The sequence below is a fragment of the Gobio gobio genome (genome assembly GCF_949357685.1).
Source record: "Gobio gobio genome assembly, chromosome: 10".
Taxonomy (NCBI): Eukaryota; Metazoa; Chordata; class Actinopteri; order Cypriniformes; family Gobionidae; genus Gobio; species Gobio gobio.
Genome location: NC_137116.1, coordinates 1,124,677 through 1,143,292, shown reverse-complemented (window position 1 = coordinate 1,143,292; position 18,616 = coordinate 1,124,677). Strand labels below are relative to the sequence as shown.

Here is an 18,616-nt window from a genome sequence, read left to right as displayed (position 1 = left end):
GGTGAAGAGACCACTCCCCGTGGGGAATGCCGCCTCTGGATAACATATCCGGACCCTGATTCAGGATACCTGGCAGGTGAGCCGCTCTCAGGGAGCTCAGGTAGTGCTCTGCCCATAAAAGGAGGTGTTTCGCCATGGAATGTAGAGAGCCTGATTTCAGACCGCCCTGGCGATTTATATAGGATACCACTGACATGTTGTCCGTTCGGACCAGGACGTGGTGACCCTTTATGTACGGAAGGAAAGCTCTCAGCGATAGGATGACCGCTTTCATCTCTAGACAGTTTATGTGTAGCCTTTTCTCTGAAATTGCCCATTGGCCAGAGACTGGCTTGCCCTCGTGCAGGGCGCCCCAACCTAGGTTGGACGCATCTGTCGAGACCACTTTCTGTTTCATAACTGTACCCATAATCACACCTGTCTGATACCAGGTGGTCGCCTTCCAAGGAGCCAGAGCTTTAATACAGCTGGGGTTCACTTTGATGCGAAACTGGACTGATCGCCATGCGTGAGCCGGAACGTGGGAATTCAGCCAGTGTTGAAGGGGGCGTATGTGTAATAGACCCAGTTTGAGTACTGCCGATGCCGAGGCCATAAGACCTAGCATCCTCTGAAAACGTTTGAGAGGAACGTACGCACCAGCTTTGAATGACGCCGCCATGCTCTGAGGGCACCCTGTGATGTAAGCCGCGCCCTCATCTGTATTGAGTCTATGACTGTACCCAGAAAAGATACATTCTGGGTGGGAGACATTGAGCTCTTGGCAATATTGATCCTGAGACCCAAACATTCTAGATGGTTGAGGAGCCAGGACTTGTGTATCGTCAACTGTGCCTCTGATTGGGCTATGACAAGCCAATCGTCGAGGTAGTTGCCACATCGGCCTCGTGTCTCACGGAGGAGTGACGGGAGCATAAAGGAGGAGCGATGACAGTGAAGGAGGAGAGAGGACCTGGGGTCCGTTCTTTGTACCTCGCTAACTCAGTTAGCTGGATTTGATTGTTGATGATTTGGCATGATCTTGGATTGTTTTTTTTAATTATATGATTTCATTACGTTGCTGTCTTGACGCCAGCCAATTGCTGCATTGCTGATCGTGGTTTCGAGTATCGATGCATCTGCCCTCTTCATGGAACGCAGAGATCTAAAATATTTTAATCCAATCCGCAAATCCGTTGTATTTAGTTTACGTTTTGTTATGTGTGTGCACGGCAGTTGTCCGTGAGGGGATTTTACTTTCATTTTGTGTTTGTTATTTTATTAAAGTCTTTTAACGTTCGCCGGTTCCTACCTCCTTCTTCCCATAACAACAAACTCTATTACACTGCACATTTTAGAGTGGCCTTTTATTGTGGCCAGACTAAAGCACACTTGTGCAATAATAAAGCTGTCTAATCAGCATCTTGATATGCCACACCTGTGGATGGATTATCTTGGCAAAGAAGAAGTGCTCACTAACACAGATTTAGACAGATTTGTGAACAATATTTGAGAGAAATAGGCCTTTTGTGTACATAGAAAAAGTCATGAACGTTAGCTCATGAAAAATGGGGACAAAAACAAAAGTGTTGCGTTTATAATTTTGTTCAGTGTACATTCTCGCCTAAAAACTACACTCTGTGACACAATAACACTAACAGTAGTATTTGTAAAAAGATGGTGGTTTGCTCATCCACCATGACAGTCTCTGTAAGAAATGTTGTGATACAAACTTTGCTCGGCTGGAAACGGTTCAATCAGATTCGAGAACCAGAAAGAATTGTGTATATATATATATATTATATTATATATATATATATAAATGCAATTTATACGTTTAACTACATTTTAAAAATGAGTTCTATAAACCATTCTAAATATGTCTGCTTGTTTTTTTATTTATGAAGTTATCATTTATTTACAATTTATATTTTACTTTGATTATGACATTATTGTTAAGTAGCACTCATCCTTCATATTGCTCCGGTTGTTCAAGTGGATGTAGTCCAGTTTTTATATGTCAGTGTATGCTATCACATCTCATGCATGTGGGTTGCACTGCAGTGGGCAGCTGCAGTTGGCAGGTGTCATCGATGAGCGAGACCAAGGCCCATCAGTTAATGCAGCAGAAGCCGGTGCAGTTCATTCGATTCAACCAGCGCCAGCTCTCTCGCATCTACCCCTCCCCTTATCGTGTGGACTCCAGCAACTTCAACCCACAGCCCTTCTGGAACGCTGGCTGCCATCTGGGTACGCCAGTCCACCCACAAACAAATATTTATGTTTATTGGAGAGACCAAGAATAAACAGTATGTCTGAAACATACTGGGAACATGCTGCTCACACTGTAGTATTTTAATTTAATATGAAAATGGTTTAATTCTTTGAAGACAACTAGATTTGAGGGATTACTTATAATGAAAAATGGTTGTTGTTTTTTTTTATTGCTGGAATGGCCCCTAACACCACAGTTATGCTAGCAACTATAATCGTAATTGCCACTTAATTTTGATGGGGGTTTTTTGTGGGGGGGGTTTTTTGTAGTTGCTTTGAACTACCAGTCAGAGGGCAGAGTCCTACAGCTCAACAGAGCCAAGTTTTATTGCAATGGCAACTGTGGTTACATCCAGAAACCTGCCTGCATGTGTGAAGGTGAGTATCTGCATTCCTAGTTTGAACGTTTTCAATAATTGAATTCATGTGTTCCAATAACTTACATAACTTAAAATCAAGGACCTAGGCATGCAGACTGCTATTTCAAACAGATTGGGTTGCTCTCAGGAGCTCAGTAAATTCAAGCGTGGTACCGTGATAGGTTGCCACCTCTGCAATAAGTCCATTTGTGAAATTTCCTCACTATTTAATATTCCACGGTCAACTGTTAGTGGTATTATAACAGAGTGGAAGCAATTGGGAACAACAGAAACTCAGCCACGAAGTGTTAGGCCACGCAAAATCACAGAGCGGGGTCAGCGCATGCTGAGGCACACGGTGCGCAGAATCCACCAACTATCCGCCTAATTATACATATTCTGCAAAATTCGTGTGGCCTTCAGATTAGCTCAAGAACTGTGCGTAGAGAGCTTCATGGAATAGGTTTTTTATTGGCCAAGCAGCTGCATCCAAGCCTTACATCACCAAGTGCAATGCAAAGCGTTGGATGCAGTGGTGTAAAGCACTCTGCCACTGGACTCTAGAGCAGTGGAGACATGTTCTCTGGAGTGATGAATCACTCTTCTCTGTCTGGCAATCCAGGAGGTTGGTACTTGTCTGACTGCATTGTGCCAAGTGTAAAGTTATTATGGTGTGGGGTTTCAGGGGTTGGGCTTGGCCCCTTAGTTTCAGTGAAAGGAACTCTTAATGCTTCAGCATACCGAGACATTTTGGACAATTTCATGCTCCCAACTTTGTGGGAACAGTTTGGGGATGGCCGCTTCCTGTTCCAACATGACTGTGCACCAGTGCACAAAGCAAGATCCGTAAAGACATGGATGAGGGAGTTTGGTGTGGAGGAACTTGACTGGCCTGCAGTCCTGACCTCAACCCCATAGAACACCTTTGGGATGAATTAGAGCGGAGACTGCAAGCCAGGCCTTCTCGTCCAAAATCAGCATCTAACCTCACATGACCTTAATGCGCTTCTAGAGGAATGGTAAAAAATTCCCATAAACACACTCCTAAAACTTGTGGAAAGCCTTCCCAGAAGAGTTGAAGCTGTTATAGCTGAAAAGAGTGGGGCAACTCCATATTAAACCCTACGCATTAAGAATGGGATGTAATTAAAGTTCAAAACTTTTGGCAATAAAGTGTATATGTCCAATACAGGCAACTCTGGACAACAATGAACTCAGAAGAATAGATTTAGTAGATCAATCGATCATTCCATAGATCAAGTCAAAGTTAAGGTTAGCTATTCAATAGTAAGCTAAGTAAAGAAGCAATACAGTTGTTTAGGTTCTGAGATATGAGTATGGAATTTTAAATATGGAATTCTGTTATCCTTTGTTCTTGCAGGTTCTTTTAATCCAATGGCCGAGGATCCTTTGCCAGGTCGGTTGAAAAAACAATTGATTCTTAAAGTCATCAGTGGCCAGCAATTACCCAAACCCAAAGACTCCATGCTGGGTGACCGGGGAGAGGTAAATCAAGACAGTGCTTAAATAGTCCACTTTAAATGGTCCTCTTAGCATGAACAACAAAAATGTTATTGAAATTGTATACAGAAAGCAAGCAGCATGACAATAGTAGAACAATCCCATTATAATCACAGAAGCTGTCACTCACTGCAGGTTTATGCTGTTTCATGGGATTTTACTAAGCTTGAAGTTCAGATCGGCCTGCCAAAGTAAATTCCGAATTCAACCACATTGCATCTCCATCTACACTACTACATTGCAAGCAAGCAACACAACATGTTGCAAATCCAGAATAATTCTGAATCATGCAACCTTAGCTTTGGATCTAAAGTTTATTTATTTTGGTTTAAGCACACATTTTAATGTACTACTTTAAACAGAAGTTAAATATAAAGAAGGAGAATCTGCAAATCACAGTACATCACTTCTCAGACGCTCCATGACCCGACAAACGACCGATTCAGCATGTTCAATCAGCTTCGACACACACCGGCAGAGGTATCACACTGATCCAACAAAACCAGATGAAGTGTCTGTTGCAGTGTGAATTGGCTTTAAAACATTCATCAGATCATTCATCAAGTTCGCTCATTATGGCCATTACTGATAGGACAGCTACTGATTTAAATGCCTCTGGTTCACCCCTGCAATTCATACACACCATGGAAATATGATTTATTGCAAAGAGGGAAACTGAATATTTAGTGAGGAATAATGTTAGGGCCTTCTGTCCATCAGGATTTGAATGGATTGTGAAAACAAGCTATGATATCCAAAAACATTTTGATGAACGTTTTGCTTTTTTTTAAATTATCATTAGAATAATGTGCACTTATGCGTGTAATCATGCCTTCTCACAGTCTGATAATAAAGCATGTAATTATTCCCTAAAAATGATACAATCATAAACCAAGGTAATAGCCTACAGTATGCTTAAACTATTTATGTGCAAATCACTACCTACAAAGGAAAAATGTGTGAAGCAAATATGTGTACCCTTTTTTAGGAATTTTATCTTAAGATGTTTTAACTTACAGGAACTGTAACCATAGTTGCATAGTTTGATTTTAGGTTGTTTTAAATCTCTTTTAAATGTTCCTTCTTTAGATAATTGACCCATTTGTGGAAGTGGAGATTATTGGTCTACCAGTGGATTGCTGCAAAGAGCAAACCAGAGTGGTTGATGACAACGGTGAGAGAGCAATATCCCATGACAGATTATATATTATACACACAAATAACACAGTGTGCCATTTAACCTTTAATTGTTGGGGGATTGGTCATTAAAGTGTCATTAAACCGTGAGGCCATTTCTTGGAGTGTTCATTTGTATGTGTAAATGTATGCATGATACTTACACTAGAACTCACTGCAAACTCTCGGCTACTAAACAATTCAATAATTCATGAGTTCGATTTACATTTGCATTTATTTTCTTTCTTTTTTTACCAAACTGATTCACAGGTGCATATAGTGTGGTCCTGAGATAACTACAGATAAAAATAAAGTGTCATTGAGATTTGAAGTGTCATTAAGTGTTATTTGAAAAGTGGAGGTTAGATTTAGTGGTGGTTTGTAGCATAATTTGGAAATTGGAACTTGGCACTGTTTTGGGTTGTCAAATACAGACTATTAAGGAATGTGTAGATGCAATCTCTTAAATACATAACCTTTTCAGGGTGTCTGTGTGCAATAGAGTTTTGTAAATTGGCTGGTTTTCTGTATGTTATGGAAAACTAAGTGGTGTGAAAGACCATCATTTTGGAAGGGATTTGTGAGGAACGGCTCACTCTTGTCTGGGTTATTTTTCATAATAACACCAGGTAAAAAAAAGAGAGCAGCATTGGCCCAAAAATAGAGCAATGTGGGACCTCAGACTCTATACGGTACATGATATTGAAAATTATATTTTTGTACAAAAGGACCCTATATAATTAACCGTGTTAAATACAATGGACAAGTCCAGGACAATAACATTTGAGTGTAAAGGTACTCTTGCAAGTGTAAGTTATTCAGCCACTCCGAGGCAAGCAATTTCAGTTAAGTGGCCTATTTTGTCTGGTTTCTGAATGTCAAGCAGGTAATTTTGTTTGAGTGAAAAAGGTAGGTGAATATGAACATTTTGACACCTCCAATCCTCTCATCCTTTCCTTTATTTTTGCATAAAATAAGCCTCTTTCATTCTTTATACCCCATCCTCTCCCTCTTTCTCTCTCAGGATTTAATCCTATGTGGGAGGAGACGCTCGTCTTCACTCTTCATATGCCAGAAATTGCTCTTATACGCTTCCTGGTTTGGGATCATGACCCGATTGGCCAAGATTTTATTGGCCAGAGGACCCTTGCCTTTAACAGCATGATTCCAGGTACCCATTTTGTTTTTACGTAAACGAAAAAAAATATTCTTGATATATCAGGCTTTTTCATTAGTCTTTGGCATATATTTTTGAGTCCATCATTAATTAAAGTGTACTGCTTGCTTATCTGATTATCTGTTTGATTTGATTGTCAGGTTACCGGCATGTGTATTTGGAAGGCATGGAGGAAGCTTCCATCTTTGTTCACGTTGCAGTGAATGACATCACCAGTAAGGTGGGCACCTCATGTGTTTAACAGAACAAATGTTTTGGTGCTGGTGTGTGCCAAGGGCCGTATCTGGCATTTGCAGTAAATATGCCATTTTTATCATTTGTGGTAGATTGTCACAGTAGGTTCTTGATGCAGCTAAATCGTATCGTAGATAACTATACTATAAAAAAATTGAAAGATTCCCTGCTTGCTAATTTTAACCTACTCATTTAAAAAAAAAAAAATATGTATAGACATATAGCATCTATATAGTCCAAAATAGGACCTGAACTACTTAAAAAACTGTATTATTTTTTTTAACCAATGATTAGTATAAGGAAGTGTTGCACAAAATATTTTGTGAGCTGTTTTATAAAAAAAAAATATATATATGTGGTTTGCATCCCAATTGATAGATAAAAACCTGAAGAAAATTCTGATTTGTATAATTTTTCTTACTTTCTAGCTTTCCTGTAGCTCAAACAGTAGAGCGTGGCGCTAGCAATGCCAAGGTCATGGGTTTGATTCCCAGGGAAAGCAAGAACTGACAAAATGTAAATGTGTACCTTGAATGCAATGTAAGTCGCTTTGGATGAAAGTGTCTGCCAAATGTAAATGTAAATGAATATTAAACAAACACCATAAACATTAACTATGCTAAATTTATCAAATTAAAAATATATAATTAAAAAAAAATCAGAATAGGTGACAGAAGTGCAGATTTGGACTACTGGTATCATTGCTGATAGCACTTACAGTAATAGGAGCTAGCTAATAGGACAAAAAAATATTTCCAATAAATTCCCATAAAAAAGTTTTTTTTTCTTCAAATCAGCTTGGTAACAGGGTTGAATAGTTGTCTTAATGCATTTTAATGAATGCAGTCAACACTACAGCTATTTTAATTACCATAATAGTTGTTAATAACCATTAAAATGAGAGTGATACATACCTGTATCTACTACATATTTGTCATGCTATAGGTTAATTTTATGTTAGATTTATCAAATATGTTTATATTTGTGCCTCTAATGCTAAAAGTAATGGGAAAGTGTGTACCTTATTCATACAAAGTTCCACATGATGTTGTAAACATGCTCACTGCTTAATTATGCCATGCTTTGGTCCATAATATATCCCCTTAACATTCAGCGTCAACAACAAATGTTATTTGTGTAGTTTGTCTGTTTTTCCCCCTCTCCCTCTTTCTCTTTTTCTTACTTCTCTTTCTCTTATGTTTGTGATTTCAGTGCACCCATCTTAGCTGTCTATAGAGGCAGGAAATTATTAGGATCCTCGTTCAAAACTCAGGTGTAGTGAGACCCAATCAGCACCCTGCATGCTCCTTGTTCCCCCCACCCCTCCCACCCCCCGCCCAACCCCCAACCCCCCCCCAGTGAGCGGTTAAGCCCTAATTCATTTGCTAGCTTTCACTATGCCAACTCATGCAAAATGAGTTGTGACATAATTGTGACTTCCTTCCTTGGCTGCATTCTCATTGACCCCTAAAGCAGATCCAGTGTCAATGTCCATATAGCAGGCGACAGCGTTCACTCCTATTTCACTTAACTCAGGGCATTTAAGGGCCATGATAGGGTTTTGGCTGCCTTGTTCGCAGTAACAGAGCACTCAAGCAGTAGAGTCCATGAGAGAAATGCGTTGATCTTGGTTTGTGAAGTACATCCTCTCTATTCCTATCCATGACTATGAGGGTCTACTATGAAAGCTGGAGTTTAGCAGGTACTTTTTTACATCCTTTTTTGAGTAAAAAAAAAAAAATTCTCAAGAGCTAGCTACCGTAATTTTGTGGATTAGCATAAATGCGCTAGAATTACAAGCAAATGCATGAAGTTATTTGATGCATCATTAGTGAGGAGTCAGATGGCTGAACTCTCACATGGATCTACTTGAACACGGTTCATAAAATGACACTGGGTGTTATGCAGAGAAACAGAGAAAATGGCTAGTTTTAACACATTTATTTTTCATTTGGAAAAATATATATCTTTATGTAATTATTAACATAATTATTAACCTTGCTTTTCTATTCTAAACATGCTAGGCATCTCTTACATTGTTTTAACAGATAATCCAGTGTCATTTTATTCATCAGAGATGGTTGGACATGAATGTCCTGTCACCTTTCACTTGACATTTATTCACGTCACAGTTAATAACATTGCCACTACAAATTCCCAACATTGTCTGCATCTTCATGTTTAAGGTCTGTGTTGATCACCCACAATTGTCTGTTGATTCTAAATTCTGCTACATCTTTGATAACATTTCTTTTTTTTAAGTGTCACTGCTTTCTAACAGTAACACATTTAATACAGGACATTGTTGCATTACATTAGAACAGAATTTAACTGACAATTTGTGGATAAACCTTGGTAAATTATAATAATGTTTCTTAAACTAAAAACTGATCAAATGATGTTCATCTACATGATTGCTGGTATGAAAAAAAATGTTTCATTGTGTTTTTGTATTTCTATACTATGCTGTAAAAAACTTAAAAGTCAACCCAATGTGATTAGTTGGCCACCAATCTCGACTGCATTTTCCAAAAGTATCATAAGCCTAAATAGATCAGAGAAATCATTGCCTTATGATGCATTTGGGAATGCAGTCCTCATTTCCACCTATCAGGCTTGTCTGGTTTGATGGTTTTAGAAGGACACTTGGGAACCTGTCAGCTGGTCAGGCTTGGCTTGGCTGGGAGGCCACCTAAGGACCAGCAAACCACCTTAAACTAGTTTAAGCTATTTTTTTCCAGCTGGGCAGAAGTTATAAAAGTGGTTTGGTCAACAGATTTAGTTTGGTTAATACATTTGAAGAAGACTTAATAAAGGGGATTCAAAGAATAGCTCCCCTAATGTTTTAAATTGTAAATAATTCAGTGGCAGCCTAGTTATTAGTAATTGTGTTTAGATGATTCCATTAGTCATCTCTTAGATTCATATTGCCTTCCCATTTTTCTGATGTCCCATTGCAGGTCCGAACAGTCAGTGGTATAAAAGGACTGTTTCACAGAAACCCAAAGCAGTCATCTCTCGACAGCCATGCTGCTGCTCTGCTCAAACGTAAAACCACCTTCGGTGCTCACCTCCTGCGCCGCACAGCTAGTGCTCCCACCAAGGGCCAACCCAAAGTCAAGAGGGGCTTCCCTGAGATCTCCATTGACACAAAAGATTGCAGCTCGGAGGGTGCCAGTGAGGAGCGAGAATCGGAAGAGGGGCCACTTGTCCACCACAATGGAGATAGCACATCTGCAAAATCATGGGGTCACGGTACCAACGGGCAGCTTCACCCTGACGACAGTAAAGGTAAGAGTACTTTCTTTTATCCGGAGCCCCGTCCAACACCTTACAGAAACAGGGGCGCAGTGAGCGAACCTCTGAAGCGAGCCAACAAGTTGCGACTCCAGGATCCACTGGATGAGAAGCCGGGTGTTTTTGCACGTGTTGCTATTAACAGTTGTGGGCGTGTTGGGATGACTTCCAATTGCATAAAGTGTGTAATTGGCACCAAGGAGAGTCCTGACTTGGAGAGGAAGGATACAAGCACCTTCATCCAGTGCACTCCTGCTCCCCTTAGACCTGAAAGGGCATCTCGGTCTCCAACAGCTTCCAGACAAGTTCAACCAGAGCCCATACTCAAACCACAAGCCTTGGCCCAAACTGACTCAAAGCCCAAATCAGACCCCCAGGCACTATTGAAGCCTGTACCCTTACCTAGATCAAGGGCAAAGGTCCGGCAAACATTAGCTGCACAACCCCTTCACCCTATTGGAGACTCAACTGTCAGAAATAATCGTTCATGTAGCGTTCCACGTCAACTCTTCCAGTCCCCATCCACTCCACCTCCTCCAATTCCAAACAGCAAAACAAGCCTTTGGCGGCAATGCCCTGCCCCACCCAACTATGGCAGCAACTGCAACGAGACTAGATCTGTGAATGACGTCAAGAGATTGTCTGACAGTGACTCTAGCAGCTGTGACAGTTTGGCCAGCCTTGATATACCCTGTATCTTTCCACCACGGGGAATGGAGAACCGGAAAAGGGCCGCAGGGACACTGCAGCGTGAGATGAATGCTCTGTTTGCCCAAAAAATGGAGGAGATCCGCAGTAAATCCCCCTTGTTTTTCGCTGGTAAGGTGTATGCAGTTAGATAGATCTTAATTTTTAGAATGTCCCAGTGCCTCAGTAGGATAGATTTCAGTAGGTTGTGATGGAACCCAACAAATACCCACCAAAGACCTTGCAGGTGGTGTGGATCTCTTTGAAGGCTGATCTCCACTGTGCAATGTCATCAATGAGAATCTGTCGTAGTCTATTAAGAATTACTGTTGGATGTTGTTTTATTGTGTATTTGCCCACCATTTCCTCTTAGTTCCTGTGTCCTTAAATGTCCTAAAACCAGAATTGCAGCAAATGGAGCTGCATTGTGACAGTGGGGTCAAACTGCTGACACAATTAGGGCATCCATCAATGTTTCTTTGTGATTTTTAAGTAATTGTGAAAATATTGTAGAGCAAGGGTTTGGCTTGCTTACTGTAATGTATGATCCGTAACATAATTCCCTTAGTAAAACCTAATTAGCTTTTTGATCTGATAAAGAATACTGATAAAGAATGGAGAGCAATTACTTTATGAGAACTCAACAATGTCTCAGATTTGCCAAGTCTGCAATCAGTTGTTATGGCTCCTATAGGAACAGGCAAAGATATTTTGATACTTAAATAACAAGTCTGCTAAATATCCTTAGCTATAAAAGAGCAAACTTTGAGCAATGAAAATTTTGTCTGGGATCCCATCTAGGTTCCCACGGTCATGGAAAATCTCAAAATATAAGGGGATTTTAAAATTGTGAGTTCCAGGCCTGGGGAAGACTTGGAAAGTGATAAAATGTAATAATAATAATAACTGAAATGTATACATTTTTATACATTTCTAATATGCTACTTGTGTATGTAAAAAAAGAAAAACAAAAAAAAGGTACAAAAGTAATTGAAATTCATTGATAAAAAGGTGTGGGAACTCTACTGGTAGATCCGTACATTTAATGTAAAAGTTTACTTCTCTATTTAATGCAGCGAAGTAACTGAGTGTAGTGCTGTCACAAGACTGTGAGAGTCACAAGACTCTTATTTTTACAATTGGGGCAGGTCTCACAGGTTTTCTACATGGGGAATATTGACTGTCTGATTGATATTGATTGATATGTTCCTGCATATTGTTATGAATTTGGGGAGTGTGGGGGATGTATCATATGATTTAAGAACAAGAGGGTGCAGCTGCATTTTCTTATTCCTAGAGGTATCATACACATCGTAGGTTCTCAAGTCCTTGTGATGTTGGTGCTAACCCTCTTAGTCCTTTCAAATATTTAGATCTTTAAACATCAACCTTCCCATGCCCACATTCTTTATTGTGTATCTACAGTATAAATCCATATTAGGACAAAACATACATGTTTTGTCAGGGCATTTTCCTGGTGTACCATCTCCTTCCTTATTACTACACTGCTTCCTTCTTTTTCATTCTGCACTTCTCCTGTTAAAATGCTGTTTGTTCCTTCCTTCTTGCATGCTTCCTATCCTTAGTGCAAAACTGAGGGGCTGGCCAATTACCAGGTAAATAGTTTTTTCAGCTTTTTGCTTAAGTAAGTTTATCTTATTGTTTTGAAATAATTTTAAAAAATTTCATCATGATGTGTTTTATATTCATCATAGATTGAATTCTAGTGTGAATGACATGACAATGTGATTGTTATTAATGTGTTGTCTTGTTACGCAGCTTAAAATGGATGCCCAAAACAAATTTCCCTCTGAGGGACAAATAAAGTATTATCATCATTACCATAAATCATACAACAAACTAAAGCACACATTGTTTTCATCGTGGACATGATCAAATCATGCAAAGGACAGGTGTGCTATAATATTATTTTGTGAAAGAGATTGGGCTTTATATATATATTTGCATTTGGGCTGAAATTAGATTTTTTTTTTTTCTTTAAAAAAGATTTAATCAATGAGAGAGGACAAGCAGTTACATGACAAGCAAAGGGACTTTTAATATAAAGCCCCAAATCATTTCCAATTTACTCAATAGTAATGCACTGAACACTTATATTTTGGCTGAACAGTAGAACAGTGGGAGTAATACAAGTACAGTGGGAATCTGATGTAATTTTCCTGTATGCCCAGCCTTTGTTCTGTATAATAATAATATGTTCTCTTGAACATTCACGTTTGCATTCACCACGCAGTCATATATCCAAATATAACTAATATTTTGCATTTATTCATGTATTGTATTGTTTTGTTTTATCAGTTTCTTTTTATATCATTGTATTATATTTTGTTTTTATTTGGATACAAACATGTTTGTGTCTAAATATTCGGTTGTGTTGAATTGTGCTTAAAGCTGAAGTGTGTATTTTTTATGATAAGAGTTTAATATGCAGAGACAACTTTATTCCATTTGTGCAAATACCGTGTCTTTGTGGGTCTATTAAAACATTTCTCTCACACAGTAACATTGACTCAACCAATGGTGTTAAACTGAGGGCTGTTTTTCTGACCAATGGCAGATAAAAAGAAAAATTGGTGACACAAGTGTTACAGAAATTACACACTTCAACTTTCTTTTATTGTTTTGCTTTTTTGTTTTGCTGTCAAAAATTGCATTATTTCATTCATGAGCAGAAACTGTATGTTGTTGGTCTTGTTTGACATTCATTATATATTTTATGCAGTCTCACTGTTTTTTTTCTTATCTCTAACAGCTAGGGGTGTAACGGTTCGCGTATTCGTACCGAACGGTTCACGGGATGAGTTCCAAATGGAATCAGTATTCCCTATTTGATCATCCCTATGTGAGCAGGACACGGGAATCAGTATTCCCTATTTGATCATCCCTATGTGAGCAGGACACGCGTGTGCCGTATGTAGCAGTTTGGAATGCACTTGGCAAAGGGAGCGGCGTAATTTCCTCATTATCTTCAGCTGGGATGTTCCCGTGACAACGCAGCGCCGGCATAAATAAATATACAATTCATATTTTTAAGAGTTATATTACTTTTTATATACAGTATTACAAAGCATATTTTTATAAACATTTAAAAATAAAAAATGTTTATTTTTATTTGCAACAGTTAGGCTAAAAAAAAGAAAATGATGCAGATAAAACTGCGACATCTGCTGCAGTGTTGCCAAGTTCATACATGTCCGCAGGTTGAAGCGACCCCAATTGTGTGATATTTAGCACCGGGAATGCGTATTTCAGCAGGAAACCCTGCCAAAAAGACATATATTTTACCCCCCATAAGAGATTTTTACCAAAAAAACCCCACTGAAATGAGACTGGGCTTGTTTTGGGCTAGTTTTGAGTAGCGATTGGGCGGGTTTTGTTGTGAATATCTGGCAACCCTGATCTGCTGACGGACACTGTGCTGCGTTGTCACCGGAACATCCCAGCTGAAGATAATGAGGAATTTACGCCGCTCCCTTTGCCAAGTGCATTCCAAACTGCTACATACGGTACACGTGTGTCCTGCTCACATAGGGATGATCAAATAGGGAATACTGATTCCATTTGGAACTCACCCCGTGAACCGTTCGGTACGAATACGCGAACCGTTACACCCCTACTAACAGCATTTTAATTGTCATTATATCCCTATTTATATCTAATGTTTTTCTGCTTATGTGCTTCCAGAAAATTCTGAAGTGCAGAGTCCAACTCCATCTCTGACCGCCTCATGTCTGGAATCCATTACTGAGCAATTTCAGGAGAACACTCCATTGACCTCCACACAAAGTCCTGTGGATACCTCACCACATTGTCCCTCCACTACATTGTCTTCACCATCCACAGCAATAACAACATCTTCCAATGGGGAAAATCTTAGCCCTGTGAAAAATAATGAGGACATTCTGAAATCATTTGCCCTAACCGAGTGTATTGGTCCATACAGCATCAATGGCAAGGATTCTGGGAACAGCCACATCAACTCTTCACTTTCCACAAATTACCTTGACATTGGATGTGATACGCCCCCTCTACCAGACCTGGCAGATGGTGAGGTTGTTCAAAAAGCAGTCATTGACCCCAACATCGCTGAAATAAAAAGAGGACAGTCTCTAGAGATAGATGCTGTAAAGGCAACAACTGCCATTCAGAGCTCTCAAAGGATTCAGGCGTTGAAGGGAGTGTTTGACAGAGACATTGGACGAAGCATGCAAACAGGACTGAGGACCCCTGTCAGAAGGACCAAAAGTGAAGGACAAATGAAGGCAGTGAAAAAAACAGACGGCCCATCAGTGGTCCCTGAAGTCTCTATTGACGCCACTTTGAATGACAGGCTATGGAGCAAACTCGACCCCAGCAGCCATCGGGATAGTGTGTCATCGTCTTCCAGCATTTCATCCAATGACACTGTGATTGATTTGTCCCTGCCCAACCTTTCCAGAAAGAGCTTTACCTGTCTTAGTGCTGCCCGGGACTACTCGGACAACCAGGTATCATTGCCCAACAGGACCAGCCAGCCTCGGTCAACCATTGCAGCATGCAGCGTCTCACGCGTCAGCAAGAGCAAGTCCAACCCCAACCTGCGGGATGGTGAGATGTGCGAGCCAGAGGACGAGTTACAGCCTAGGCCTCTGGTGGCTGAGAAAGACCCTATCCGGCCCATGCAGAGGCGCCACACGTGGAGCAGGTTGTACATGGAGGGCTTAAAGCAATCATCCACACTTGCTGCTGCTGGCTCCAAGAGGGCAACCACCCCTTCATCAAAAGACATGGACAGCAACTCAAAATCCAAGAGTCTTGGAGATCTCACGTCAGATGATATAGCCTGTAATTTTGAGAGCAAGTATCGCAGCATTAGTCGCAGTTTTATTGTAAGGCCAAGCCGCCAACAAGGGAGAACTCTAAGAAAACCCCAGAATGACCTAACAGAGCAGCTCAAGAGGCTCACTGATGTGGAACCCCTTACAAGCAAAGACTTTGTTCAGTGCATAACCGATTCCGAAGTGGGACAGGAAGAAGAGGAGATGCCCCCTTTGCGGAGGAGTTCCTCACGGAGCCAGAGCCGGGTGAGATACATTGCTAACCGTGCCAGACAGGCCCAAGAGAGGCAGCGGCTACAAAGCCTGATCAGGACATCTGGGAGCCCCATTGAGGAGCGTGGCAATCCTGAAGGAGCTTGCAGTGTACCCCACAGTCCTTGTGCAAGCTTGGATCTTTTGAGCCAGCTTCCACCAGGACCGCCCCAACAAAGCCCCTTGAGCCCAGACAATGAGGTCTTCTTTATGCTCAAGCTGTAAAAGGATGTGTTGAGTATTTTGTGGGAAGCAAATGGACACAGGTGGCCACCCTTCACCTCTCTCAATTGTTAAGATATCTCTGTGGATATGTTGAGCAGTCAAACATTTCTTATGTGCACTTACTCTAATACACCTTCCATTTTTGGTTTGACAAAATAAGTTAAAAGCACACACTTTTTTTTTAAATGCCCATTGCTGACCTACTCCCAACTCTGAATAATGAGCTGTTAAATGGGATGAGATGCTAAGCTTTAAACCTTAAATTGGATGCAACTGTTTGCTAGTTTGTACAAATTATTTGTAATTGTGCATGAATTTGTTGAAAAAAAGCCAAAGGTGTAAAACCAGTGGATGCATATAGAAATTATTACAAAACTGAAACATTCTAAATTTAGATTATGCCTGTGGCATTTGTGGTACTGTAATACTATTATAATTTTTTGGTTGTTTTAAGATGCAGCCTAGTGCAGCAATAGATAAAAATGTAAGCACTACTGATCCACCACAATGATTCCCTGGATTAAAGGGGTCATGAAATGCAGTTTCAGATGTTTGTTATGTTTCTCTAGGTTAGTTTATAAAGTTTTCCAAGTTTTTTGCACCAAAAAAGGTCCAATATTTGTAAAATTATAATTCTCCATCCTCATTTTTGCTCCTTGTGGGAAACACTCAATTTAAAAGCACGTTACCTCTTGTAGAAACTGAAGTAAGCACACTACTGTGGTTGGCTAATTTCATTGCACTGCATCCACGCCTTCCTTTACAGCATGTCGTGTGTTTTGATACTCAAGATGGCAAGTGCTGTGATAAAACCGTATATGTTTGAGCCCGAGGACTATTGCAACTGCCAGATTCCGCGTGGTAATTGCTTTTGCTTGCTTCATTTTTGCTACATAGTTTTAAAAGTTATAATATTGCTTGTCATAGACACGTATTAGAAATGACGCTGCAGCTCGAGTAGGTTTTAGAAATTACATTGTTTATAAGTAACCTCTTATATGTGAACTAAAATCAAGAATGGACATTTTGATTCTCCATTTCATGACCCCTTTAAAATGGTTATTAGTCTGCAGCCAAATACAAATGCATTTTGTCTGTTGTTAATGGTATGAGAACAAATTTTGTAACCAAGCATGGAATGTATTTGTCACAATAATTTATTGTCTCTTGAAACTATTTTTAAAATAGTTGTAGATGTAGAAACATTAATGACTACTATGTTCTGTTGTTTTAGTTTTTTATTTAGTAAAATTAAAACATACAGCTTGTTCTTTAGTTCATTTAGTTACTAATGAAGTGTAGCTCTAAAATACAGTAATACATATTAAAAAAAAATGCATATCTTCACTTTATGTACAGTAGTTTACCTTTTGAAATGTTATTGTATGTCACTTCTCCTATGGTCTACTGTATTTTTGATTCAAAGGTTTTATGATTTAAAAATGTACAGTCTATTAGAGTCTAAGTGTGAAGTATTATTCAATGTCATTGTCTTAAATACACTAATACCTTTTATTACTTTTGTAAAGAATGCTACTCAGTTACAGGGAAATAAATTTATACCAGTTATGTATGTCCTTCTTTTTTTTCTTAAACATCTTAAACACTACAGTTTCTCTTTCCAAGCATACATTTAAAAAAAAAAAAAATCTTACTATCGTTCTTTTAACTTCAGGACTGTATATAGTGAAAAGTCACAATATGGTTAAAAGGTTATGATTACAACTATAATGTGGCTCTACAGAAGATAATATAGTATCATTATTCAGCTTAATTCAATTCAGTTATTCGTTGACCTCATTCGATAGTCAAGTACAGCTAAATCAATACATTTTACAGAATATTAATTGTCTTTAAGCCACTTGACAGCAACAGTATGAACACAGTGTGATTGATAATTCCAAGTTACAAGTCAATGTTATTGTAAATTGATGGTATTTCAATTTAAAGCAGCTCTTTCTGCTTAGAGAGCACATGGGCTTTGATGGACTTGACTGAAATCACTGAGGTAGAGATTGCAGTAGCATGATGATCTTGTTAGTTGTTTATGTCTGCATTTCAGTCTTAGCTACTCTTTTGGAAAATTATATATATTTTTTTTTTTAAACTATCATTTGTTTGAAACTTCAGTTGAAATATGGGTAATGTGTTTTAATCAAAGTATCCAAAAAAGGTTTCCAAAACTAAATAGATTTTTGAAGCAAGATTACAAACAGCTGCTTAATAACCCAAAATTGTACAGAGCTCCTAAGGGACATGAGATGGAAGGAAAAATAATAATGCTTCTGCATTCTCTCGCAAATGTTTTGCGTTCCCCCAAGAAACTTTGTGTTAGCACGTAAAACCTTTGCGTTCCCCCAAGAAACTTTGCGTTTGCTCACAAAACCTTTTGAGCTAAGTAACGTTTCTCAGGGAACGAAAAACATTTACGAGAGGAGGCAAAAGCATCTTTTTCCTTCACCATGTCTCTTTAGGGGCTAATGCAGTTGTAAAGTCATACACTACCAATGAACACAAGGAACAGTTCCTTGTATTCATTGGTAGTGTATGACTATAACCAAGATCCAGAAGATTGTTATGAATGTCCTGCAGACTTC

The 18,616-nt window shown here is 39.3% G+C and overlaps 1 protein-coding gene across 3 annotated transcripts in view; it reads left to right on the top strand.

Annotated features, from left to right (window-relative positions):
- The window catches only part of plch2a (phospholipase C, eta 2a), a 187,906-nt gene extending 170,258 nt beyond the window's left edge, over window positions 1-17,648 (top strand). For 2 of the 3 annotated variants that reach the window (XM_079828247.1, XM_079828248.1), the window contains 8 exons: window positions 2,044-2,229; window positions 2,524-2,631; window positions 3,994-4,118; window positions 5,223-5,307; window positions 6,334-6,480; window positions 6,627-6,706; window positions 9,681-10,011; window positions 14,410-17,648. In XM_079828247.1, coding sequence (XP_079684373.1) covers window positions 2,044-2,229; window positions 2,524-2,631; window positions 3,994-4,118; window positions 5,223-5,307; window positions 6,334-6,480; window positions 6,627-6,706; window positions 9,681-10,011; window positions 14,410-16,019 — 2,672 coding nt within the window. In that variant the 3' untranslated portion in view covers window positions 16,020-17,648. Of the gene's footprint in view, window positions 1-2,043; window positions 2,230-2,523; window positions 2,632-3,993; window positions 4,119-5,222; window positions 5,308-6,333; window positions 6,481-6,626; window positions 6,707-9,680; window positions 10,012-12,290; window positions 12,321-14,409 lie in introns of all 3 variants that reach the window. The other variant, XM_079828249.1, reaches the window with a different exon arrangement.
- The last annotated feature ends 968 nt before the right edge of the window (window positions 17,649-18,616 follow it).